Source organism: Rutilus rutilus, assembly GCF_951802725.1.
Source record: "Rutilus rutilus genome assembly, chromosome: 16".
Taxonomy (NCBI): Eukaryota; Metazoa; Chordata; class Actinopteri; order Cypriniformes; family Leuciscidae; genus Rutilus; species Rutilus rutilus.
In genome coordinates, this window is record NC_140224.1 from 1,368,828 (window position 1) to 1,380,724 (window position 11,897).

An 11,897-nucleotide genomic window follows, 5' to 3' on the forward strand; every position below is an offset into this window, starting at 1 on the left:
ATCGTAGGAATATAAATCGATACATCGATGTAGTTGATGAATCGTTACACCCCTAGTATGTATGTATTTTGTAAATTTTAAATTGCAATTTTAACCAGAAAAATCTAAAATGTATTCCCAAAGTCGTGCAGCCCTATAGTTTCTCTTGATATCAGTATGTTCACAGTTGTTTGTTGTTGTTGTTTTTACAGGGACCAGATGCCCCACTGATGAGTTCTGCTGACTTCAACATTCACATGAGTCTCTATACATGAACATGGTAAAATGAAAAATCAAACACCATGGAAATGACAGGTATGTACTATGTTTCAGGAATGGCACAAAGGTGTGTGACTGGTTAAGTCTCTGTCTTTAGATCAGTGTGTTCAGTGATGTGCTTTTTTTGTCCGTTGTTGTGTATCTTTGGATTATGTTGTGTCTCTCCTCATTCTTTGTGCAAGGTTCCTCATAATGATAGGGCCTGATAGCACCTGATAGGGCCATTATGGAAGGGTCTTTGTCTTTCTCAGGTTTGAAACATATCAATATTAATGATGTGTTCACGCCTCCTTGCATAAAGCTTTCTAACACAAAACATGTCTAACAAATTTTACATCAATATATTGTTTTATCTGAATGAGTATGCAGGATGATTTTCACATAGTTTTTTGGAGCAAATATTCTAGGCTATGTGATACAATTTTCAAAAGTATTGTGAAGAAATAATGAGTATGGGTTTCATGACCTTATTTCAGTGACAATATTTTAAGTTTTTTTCAAAAACCACACAAAAACATAATTATCTCAAAACTACAAACTTTAACATACATGCTGCTGACATATTATTGTAGCAGAGTTTGTGCTGAATACAGTGTAATCAGACTTTAGCCATGAAAATGTCACAAGTAACAGAAATAAGCACAAATGTCAGAGCATGTCAGAACACCTCCAGGGCCAGAAAACACCTCAGACTCCAGAGGGTTAATCTGGAAGTAAATACCGGAAAAGGGTTCCGGAAACGGTAAAAACATATTAAAAATAGTGTTGATGTTTCCCTGTGTAACGAAAACAAGAATCAAAATCCATTCATTTTGCTATATAGGAAAAATCCACTACTTAAATTTTTTTTATAGGTTTAATCTGTGCTCGAGAAATTATCCTTTCCAAAACAGCTACAAAATGGAATTAATGGATCTAGAAGTTGCATATAATGTGAAATCAGTACCTGTAAGAACTTTGTTATTCTTGTGAAAGACTTTCGTAAAAATGTCTTTCTTAGGACCATCGTCCATATTTGTATCTGTAACAAAACAAGTACAAACATTATTGAGAGTAAAAATGTTTTTTTTTTTTTTTTGCCTCAAAAGTTAAATAACCATTGACAGCAAACTTTTCCTTAGGTGATAAAAATCAATTCTTAAAGTCCCCCCTGTGGTGTAAATCCAGCTTTTAATGTTGTTTATGTGTGTATGTGGTGTTTTTAATACGCTTTAAGACAAAGCATGTGTAAATTCATAAGTCGACACCATTGCTGAGTATTTCCTCCTTAAAACTGCAGTGAACCAAAGACAGTCTCAAAAACACGCTTTGAAATCGCTGGTGTTTCTGACGTCACAAACTACCTTCAGTAATTCAGTAAATAACCAATCAGATCAACGTGTGATCGTCAACCAGTGGATCTCTGAGCTGAGTGAGTGAGTGGAGGCGGGGCTCATTTGCATATTCATAGAACCACGCATACGATATCACGGTTTTTGATTGTGGACGATTAAAATGTCTCCACGATCTGCTTTTGAAGAAATATCATATCGTGCATTCTATCAGTTGCAGTTCTGGTATATTCACATCAAATGTTAACGCAGAGGAAAGGGACACTGCAGTTGACAAAAGTTCATTATTTGCATGTGATTTAAAGCCTTGCTGGTTAAACATGTCATTCACGTGCTGATGCGCTGTTCTAACGTGCGCTTTTCTGAGCGCAAACACCCAAAGCGCACATGCACTAAAAGCCTGTCTAACAGCACCTGGTTACTGGACTAAGTTATCTTTCGCGTCTTATTGTGCTAATACTGTCAAATACACACAAGGTTTACATAAACAAAGTTATGGTTATGCCTAAAGTGAAAGCAAACAGAGAAAATTAAGAGAAAATCTGCTTGTCAAATGCCTGTATATTAGATGCGTCGCGTGCAGGTGAAAATAGGTCTAATAGGTTAGACAAACTTAGTCCCGGTCACGTTGGAAGAAGTTACCGAGCTGGGGACTATTTTTAGGCGCTGCGTCATATCATTACGCCTGCTGCACCCATGGTACGGCCGCACAGTTCCTTGATTATTACGCTGGAATGAGAGTAGTTCCTAGCCATATAGGCTTAGAAAATCGCAACTTTTCATTTTCCGTCGATCTTAGTACACGGTTTAACTACAGAAGAGTCAAGTTTTAAATAGGACAAATATTGAAACTCTTTGGTCATTTTGAAAGAAATGCTACTGGGCTCGTCAGAATCAATGATCTATGCTAAGCTATGCTAAAAGTCAGACCCGGAGTTCGGCTGAATGGATTCTAAAACGGTAAAACTCATCTGTTTAACTCTGGGGGAGATGTAAAATGAGCTTATTTCCGAAAAAAGTGGAGTATCCCTTTAAAGCGACAGTAGCCTAATAGTAAACGCTGCCGCTTGTCCTTAAAGAGATAGTTCACCCAAAAATAAAAATGTATTATTCTGTCATTATTTACTCACTCTAATGTTGTTCCAAACCTGCATTCATTTCTTTCTTGTGCTGAACACAAAAGAAGATATTTTGTGAAGAATGTGGGTAACCAAACAGTTGCTGGTCCCCATTGACTTCCATAGTAGGAAAAAAATATAGCCTAACTTTAAATTAGTAGCTTTAATAAGAATCAATGTATAATTTATACAGTGAAGTCTATGTTGTTTATTTTCATATTTGTTCATTTAATTACTTTCTTCAATGCTACTGTTAAAAACACCTACTGATGAAAAAATAAAGCACTGTTTATTTCATTTGTATATTAAGTTGTGTATGTGTAATGTGTATCTTTGTTAATTTTTAATAACAAAGAAAATAATGACAACATTTTTTATCTTCGCCACTTTGGCCTTAATGTCTGCCATTCTTTTTTATTTTATATTCTGTTGCCTATAAGGCTAAAATAGGGACATTAGTTTGGCGGTATTGCTCAGTCACTTGCAAAATAGTAAAACCAACATGAAAAAGAATCGTGATAAAATCGTGAATCGTGATTTTCCTGAAAAAAACGTGATATGATATTTTTGCCATATCGCCCACCCCTAACCTGATTATTGATTAATTTGCCCCACCTGCCTTGTTCGTTACCTTCTTTTGTTTGCTTCCTAATTAGTCTCCCTGTGTTTGCAGTCCTGTGCTGGTTCGTTGTTTTATGTTTCCCTTGTGTTTCCAGTTATACCAGATGCCTGTCTTGTTTTCCCCTACGGGGTGTTTTTGTTGTAGTTTTGTTTTATTTTTGATTACTTATTAAATATCCTTCCTTTTCTGCACTTGAATCCTCGCTTCACTTTTTGACCTGCCGTGACAATTTTAAGGCATGAAGTTTTTTTTTTTCAAGAAAAAAAGTTTAAATATGTCAATTTGGTGATCAAAGGTGAGTTTTAAATGCACATTATATAATTTTTCGCCACTAGACGTCGATTATTCAAAACAAAGGCGTAGTTGATGATGTCTTGATTCGCGGAATCATGGTAGTTGCTGTCTTCACCTCTACAGCCGGTGGAGAATCCCATGGGACTCGGGCAGAAATCATGTTCATGGATGACCGGTAATGTATTAAATATTTATTATCGTTACGAAAGCCGTTGGATTGCTAATGAGAGACGAGCGTGACACACAGCTTGAGAGCAGTGGAGCTTTTATTATGCTTTTTATTATGCGCTGTTTTATCATATATGATACATTTGAGTGTGTTGAAAGTTGTTATAATGCTACTCTGTGCGTTCGCTCGGCGGCTGTATTTTTAAAAAATATACCGGTGTCACGGTATATGACGGTGGTTTTTATTTTTTTTTAAAGCATGACTGGGTGTTAACCACATTTTCTACTGATTGAGAGAGTAAACACTGCAGTGGATTGACTTAGAATGCCCTATTTTACTGTCATGAGTGAATATTGTATAAAAATCCCACACTAGTATTAATACAGGATTGTAAGACCCCACAAAAATGATGCTGTTTACAAAGAGGTCCAGCAGGAGGCGCTCATAAACGCTGCTTTATCAGGAAAGATAAAGAAATATTAAAGCTACAATATGCAAGAATTTTTTGCCACGAGAGGGCGCTACATTCCAAACAACAACAACGGCGTAGCTTGATGACGATGTGGAGGACCGTGGAATGATGGGAACTGTCGTTTTAAACTCCACCGTGGATGTAAATCAGTCAGACGGGAATCGAAAAATCATGTTCATGGATGAGGCTAAGTTCTTTTTTAATAATGACATGCTTTTTGTGGCGAGGGGGGCGTGGTTCAGCGCGGTCTGTAATGGGAGAGAGAAGAGACGAGCGTGGGACGCAAGTAGGTCAAGTGCAAATGACGAACACCTGTGTCTTATTGCTGTGATCCGCGTGGAGAGACCGCTTATAAGCCGCGCGCTGGAACGAGAGAGAGACTGAAGAGAAAATTGGATGCAGAGAAAGAAAACCGGTGGATCCGAGCTCTCATTTTTGAACCGTTTTGTGCCGTCGCGGTTGCCACGGTGAATGCGCGTTGTGCGCAACTTTTGCTTGTTTTGGTTTATTTTAATAAAGTACGAGTCCCAGTCACGCCGACCCCTGTCTTCTTCCTTCCTGACTCTTGAACCTCATCACACTTTTATTTCATTAAAATGAATTAACCACAAGAAAAGTAAGGTTTAATACTACATTGGTTATCACTGATGTTACTGTATGTCGAATTCATTGTTGTGATAACGCGGCGCAGTTTTACGTGTTCTAAACTATTGTTGTAAAAGTTCATTTGAACATACCCACATCATTTGACAAAATACTGATTAATCTTTATGTAAAACACATGCTATATTTATTTACATGGCCATAAACACCAGACGTGATAAACAATGTCAATAAACTAAACACAAATCTAAAGCAATAATACTTCCCTTACATAAACATAACTATTACCGAATGCTACATTTGGAAAATATAAAATTAAGCATGCTTTGTCGACAGAACCAGCTGCAATCGGTAAAGAATAATTGTGTTCCATAATGACTGCAAGAAGCAAGCTAACGTGTGTTGCTTGATAGACGCTACAACTACAACTTCCGCATTTGTCCAGGACTCCACGCAGTACGAGCGGAAACCGAGGGTAACGCGGATATGACGCATTTGACTGGCGACTCCCAGCTCCCCCCTGCTCTAACGCCCCGTTTCCTTGGTTAAAATCGCAATTTTCTCACGATTTAAAAATAGTTGGAAACATTTGGGATATTGTAAGTAATCAACTTAACAAAATATATAACACTGGCCTTGAGATTATGGGATATTTTAATGCAAAATTCTTGCATATTGTACCTTTAAATGAAAATAACAGAAACTTTTCTAAAGACAGTCAGTTCCCTTCAAATACATTCATATAAAAACTCTCGCGCCGTGTTTTGACTGTGAAACGTGCAGTGCTCATGTTTATTCAACGATGTCAAAGCCTTCTGGAAAATCTATTTGTGCCGGGCAGTGTTGATATTGTGAAGCAATCTATGGGGAAACACTGTAATATAATTTGACAGCTATTAATTATAGTTTAACCTGTCCACCTTCACCGTCATGCTCAGTAACACACACATCTGTGCATAAGTACACACATTAACAAAATACATAACATTGTTCAAGTAGTTTTTGAATATTTTGATCCAAAAATCTTACATAGTGTGCCTTTAAGTGATAAAATTATTGACTACAGGGGGACTTTAATACACAATGAAGCAATTGATAATTAATGCTGTGTATAATATTGTATATTAGAGTCAGTTACATATAACAAATTGATCCACAATAACAATGGCCATTTCACAAAATAATTACATATTCATTCCAACACCATCTAACACTATTTATTCTAAAGCGAGATCAAATAAACCTGGTAACACTTTACAATAAGGTCTTATTTCGCATGTGTTAGCATGATAAAAAAAATAGCATAGGTCTTACCCAGTGAATGTGCTGCTCTGTCCGAACAACTGAATGACTAAAGTACTGTGTTCTCCTTTATACTAGACTCTCCCATCATAAATATGCACTGCATCATGAGAAACAAAACTGAAACACAATGCTTGAGTCATGTTCTCATTTCCTGAAAACAAGGAAACTATCTGGTTAAAGATCCTACCTGACTGTTTGAACACGCTTGAGAAATGCTTTAAACGAGCTGACTGAACCCATAACAACACAGTGTGAGCATGAGATGAGCTTGTGAGGAATGATTAATGACGGCATGAGCTTCACCCTTAGGTTTCGTTTTCCTGCTCTCGTTCTCAGCTGATCTAATGCTCTCTGTTATGAGGGAAGTCATGTGACTCTTCCAGCTGGAGCCTGTGATAACATACGCTATTGCATTTCCTGAAACACGATACTGAACTGACAGGCCAATTAAAGGGGAAGTGAGAAAAACAAAAGCATTTCAAAAGACTACCGATGAACCCTCGTTTGTTCAGCATGCAGGAAATACAAAATACATGCCAGATCGTTTTATAATGATTTATTTGTCATTTAGGAGATGTTTTAATTCACAGCTACTTTTGGATGACCAATAACTGATATATGATTATATAAATACATATTTAGTGATAAGAAATTATGCAATATCAGAGTTAGAAATTCAATTAAAGGGGTCATGACATTATTGTGATATGTTCCTTGAGGTTCACTCATAATCTTAAAGTCCCCCTGTGGTGAAATCCAGCGTTTAATGTTGTTTATATGTCAATTTTAATATGCTTTAAGACAAAGCATGTGTAAATTCATAAGTCGACACCATTGCTGAGTATTTTCTCCTTAAAACTGCAGTGAACCAAAGACAGTCTCGCTTTTTTTAAAATCGCTGGTGTTTCTGACGTCAAGCTGATGAATACATTGAGATTTATTATATAAATACATATTTAGTGATAGAAAATTAGACAGTACCAGAATTAGATATTCAATTAATATCCATGACATTTTTTTATTATTTTTATATGTTCCTTGAGGTTGACTCAATGTAAAAACACAGAAAAAAAGTATATATATATATATATATATATATATATTTAGTACAGATTCTGTAAAAAGAAATTCCAGGACTTTCAAGGACTTTTCAGGCACTACTTTTTGGATTTTCAAGGATTACAATCAGACATTGCAATTATCAAACAAAATCTTTAAGATTTTTTAAACTCAAATGACAGATTTTGGGCCCTATCTTGCACCCAGAGCAATTGACTTTGTACAGCGTGTATCTATGTGTCATTCCTATTTTGCACCCGCGCACAGCAGACTTTTCCCTCCACAGACACACGTCGGTAAATTAGGGAATGAAACTTGCGCTCCCGGGGAAGGTTCAGCGAAAAGAGGAGGCGGTTTCCGGCGCAAACGTTCCCTGGTGCTATTTTGCAGTTTCAGAAAACAATTCACTGTGAATTTACTGTGAGTCCTCTCGTTGCGCATGTTATTCAGATGCTATTTTAAGGGCACATGCTTGGCCATAATGTAGCATGTGCACAACACACACACACTTTGATTCTCTCATCTACACAGAAGCAGCAGTTTTCATTTTTAGAAAATCATACATTATTACAAGGAAAAATATTACCACACGAGGGAAATCATTGTTGTGTCCATGAAGATGTGAAAAAATAGGCATAAATCTAGCTTACACATTTACCCAAATTATCATACGCCTGTTTAACCGAAGCTAATTTGTGTGTGTTTCTCCATCCCCAATGTCACTTCTCTGTGTTTTACGGCCCTGACGAGAACGTCGGTCTCCTCGGCTGTGAACCGCTCCTGGCAAATCCGCCGTTATAATAGCAATCCGCCATGGAACAAGCACGCCTGCTCTTAAAGGGAATGTGAGATGTCGCTCTGATTGGTTTATTTCACGTTACGCCCAAACCACACCTATGAGTAATGAAGCGACTTCAGACCAACACATCTTAGATTTGCACCGAGATCTGCCCACAAAGATACTTGCGTTTTGCGCTTGATACTTTCGTTTCAGATCGTTAAAATAGAGCCCATATGGTATCAAAAATACAACTTACAACGTATTTAATAATATATTTGATAACACTTTACTTGAAGGGGTGTGCATAAGACTGACATGACACCTTCATAATCATGACATGGCAGATGTCATAAATATGAAGGAGGTCTTATGCATGTTTATTGCAACTGTCATTAAGTGTCATTCGCTCAATTATGACATTTTTAATGCAAATATGACATTGTTTGAGATGTCTTTGTTATGACAACTTGACATAAACCAATACATCATAACCTGTCAGTGTCTTTGTCATGACAACTTGACATTACCAAGACAACACAACCTGTCATAAATATGTCATAAACATGACATGGCAGATTAATTATCAAACTTAAAAAAAACACTTAGCTTTATGGGTTAACATTTCATTAAACTGTCAGGTGGTTGGTTTTGACATTGGCTGTCATGAGGCCATTATAACTGTGTCATGAATGTTTTTCTTGACCTCAACTACAGTGGTACAAATTTAATTTGTCATTAAAATGTTATAATGGCTTCATGACAGCCAATGTCAGAACCAACCACATGACCTTAAAAAGATGATAGTGTCTTTTTAAGTTTGATAATTAATCTGCTATGTCATGTTTATGACATATTTATGACAGGTTGTGTTGTCTTAGTAATGTCAAGTTGCCATAACAAAGACATCTCACACAACGCCATATTTGCATTAAACATGTCATAATTGAGCGAATGACACTTAATGACAGTTGTCATAAACATGCATAAAACCTCATTCAAATTCATGACATGTGTCATGTCAGTCTTATGCACACCCCTTCAAGTAAAGTGTTACCATATATTTAATACAAAGTTTATAATGGCTATTACCGTTCAATAAATAATATTTTATATTATGATGTTGGCGTATTTCGTATCGAGAAAAGGTCTAATGGGGGTTTAACAGACGGGCTTCAGTGTTATATTTGCGTGAAAAGATTGTATTTGTGGGGTTTTTTTATGAAAAAATTTAATTTCATATATATTGTATTTAAATAAGTCAAGCACTTTTCGAGTTCCTCTTTGTAAATATGGCTGTTTTCAAGGGTTTTCCAGGACTTACATTTCAAAAAGCCAAATTCGTGTACTTTAAAGGGATAGTTCACTTTGAAATTAATTTTTGATATGTTTTAGCTTACCTCAAGGGCATCCAAGATGTAGGTGTCTTTGTTTCCGCAGTAGTTTCAATTTTGATATTTTTAGGTCAAACCGTTCTTGTCTGTCAGTCATATAATGCATGTCGATGGTCACTGTCTCAAAACACAAGCACAGAGTCCAAATGATCTGACGGCGCGGGCGGGTATAGATATATACATAGATGTCGCCTTGGCTACTGCAGTTCATTGGAACGAAACCGTAGCCAAGCGACATCTATGTATATATCTATACCCGCCCGCGCCGTCAGATCATTTGGACGTGTGCTGTTTTCAAGAGATAACAACGATATAAATACTGTTCGTTTTCTCACACAAACCGCTCGTTTCGTGTCTTAGGTCATCAATGTGTACTTATGATGGGGAAATGTTTCATTTGGACGATGGGGAATTGTTTTAATTTGGACTCTGTGCTTGTGTTTTGAGCCAGTGACCATAGACCTGCATTATATGACTGACAGACAAGAACGGTTTGACCTAAAAATATCCAAATTGAAACTACTGCGGAAACAAAGACACCTACATCTTGGATGCCCTTGAGGTAAGCTAAAACATATCAAAAATTAATTTCAAAGTGAACTATCCCTTTAAGCACTTTGATCGAACCCTGCAGATGTCATTACATGGGAAACAGTTTCACCTGCCACTCGCTATTGCACACGAGTAAGTGTTTTTAAAACATTAAGTGTTCATAAAACCGTCATTCATAGACAAAGCGTTATGAAATCCTTCACTTTACAGTCGCTGCTTCATCTGTCAGCAAAGGTTTCTTTGTGAACTCTCCATTACACTGAGCCTCATTTACAAAACACTCTGCAGTCACATGCTCCGAACACACATATACTCCTCTGACTTGATCCGGGACGCCATTAAAATAAACCATCCACTAGTTTCTGACGCTGGACGAACGCTTTTGCAACTGAACGCGTATATTTTGACAGACTACTGAAAGCCACAGAACAGAGAAGCAAATGGATCGCTGTGATCCACAGAAACAACTGATCCAGGCAGAGAAAGCTGGACTTATTGTGTGTCGATACGCTGAATTTAGGGGTAAAATCACACCCTATATATTGTATTATTATATATTGTATTGACAACTCATCAATTAAATATTTACCATCGTATATTCTGCATAATTGGATGTTTTTTAATAAACACTGACAAAAAGCTACACAAGTTTTAGGGCTGGAGGATATGATGATGTATATAACAGTGATCACCCGGATTTACACCTATATAAAGCGTGTTTATATAAAGCGTTCACAGGCAAATTTGCTTTATGTTTTTCCCCGGCGTCGAAATCAGGCTCATATAAATGTCAGGAAACACGATTCCTGCTGCATGTCGATATCCACGATCACTGGATCTGTGGTAAGTTGTAAGAAACACTATATCGAGTCCAACCTTTAGTTTAAACTGATACTCGTTTGTTTTACTGGCGTTTTCCCAGTTTCCCCTGTTAAATCCAGTCACTCAGCAGCTCTTCTGCCACTCGGTGCGACTGAGGGAGTGTGTTCCCGTGGGAAAGTGACCTCAATGCATAGCCTCTATTGGTCAATGTCTTGCTCTAGAGGCGGACATATGCAAATGAATTTGCCCGTGTGATGTCACAGATCACCGAATATCAAAACCAGCTGTTTTTGAAGCTTGATTAAATAAATGCTTTGTTTATAATGAGGACGTTATTTGTGAGCTATTAAAACTTGTATATGTCAAAAGATCAAGGCAAATTTGTTTTCTCATGTCAGGATCATAGACTGTAAAAAAAATAATGTATGTAGTGTGTGTGACGTCACTCGTAGTGTTTCTGAAGAGTGTCTTTGAAGCCCAAAGTGGGCGGAGCAAGTCGCCGCCATCTTGGCCGCGCGTCACTCCCGGATAAACGAAAATGTGCAGCGAGGCGGATTAGCTGAGGTGACGTGACGCTAGCAGACAGCAGACAAAAGGCTAGTAGTGACATCTGCGACAATCCACCTGTCACTCAAGTGGCCACACCCTTAATTATGCAGAACTTTATTGTTATTGAATTTTTCTTTCACAGAAGAAACATGCAGAAGCAGTTTTCTTCTGCTGTAAAGTTGGGCATTTTAACATGGAGGTCTATGGGATTGACGCTCTTCTGCAGCCGGCCTCTAGTGGCCATTCGATGAACTGCAGTTTAAAACACTTTTAAATGATTTGTTTACACAAAATTATAATTAATCAATCTGGCCATTATGCTATTTAGAGTACACTTATTTTTAGAAGTAATCTTGGGTGAAAGTGTCTTGGTTCAGTTCATACCTTGACCTCTGATCCCCGGGTTCACGGCTCTGATCATGTTTTTACCGTGAGTCCTCTCCACACACACCCGGTCCCCGATCTGCAGGAACAGCTCCTGGAGGCCCGAGAGCCCGTAACTGCTCAAGGGCCCGAACCTCCTGCCGTAGATCCGTCTGTAGAGGGGCATCAACCGGGACACCTCAATGCC

At 37.7% G+C, this 11,897-nt stretch overlaps 2 protein-coding genes across 11 annotated transcripts in view; both read right to left on the reverse strand.

Annotated features, from left to right (window-relative positions):
* Nucleotides 1–6,529, reverse strand: part of LOC311306526 (uncharacterized protein) — a 92,322-nt gene extending 85,793 nt beyond the window's left edge. For 4 of the 10 annotated variants that reach the window (XM_084434972.1, XM_084434971.1, XM_084434970.1 and 1 more), the window contains exons 1-2: nucleotides 6,182–6,529; nucleotides 1,205–1,279 (exon numbers count right to left, since the gene is read on the reverse strand). In XM_084434972.1, coding sequence (XP_084291098.1) covers nucleotides 1,205–1,271 — 67 coding nt within the window. In that variant the 5' untranslated portion in view covers nucleotides 1,272–1,279; nucleotides 6,182–6,529. Of the gene's footprint in view, nucleotides 1–925; nucleotides 977–1,204; nucleotides 1,280–6,181 lie in introns of those variants that run through there. The other 6 variants (XM_084434967.1, XM_084434968.1, XM_084434973.1 and 3 more) reach the window with 6 other exon arrangements.
* Nucleotides 6,530–11,462: 4,933 nt separating this feature from the next.
* The window catches only part of LOC311305678 (uncharacterized protein), a gene marked incomplete at both ends in the record, with an annotated part of 2,844 nt that continues 2,409 nt past the window's right edge, over nucleotides 11,463–11,897 (reverse strand). The window contains 2 exons of the mRNA XM_084433491.1: nucleotides 11,463–11,578; nucleotides 11,711–11,897. The exon at nucleotides 11,711–11,897 is cut by the window's right edge and continues 59 nt beyond it. Coding sequence (XP_084289617.1) covers nucleotides 11,463–11,578; nucleotides 11,711–11,897 — 303 coding nt within the window. The remainder of the gene's footprint in view (nucleotides 11,579–11,710) is intronic.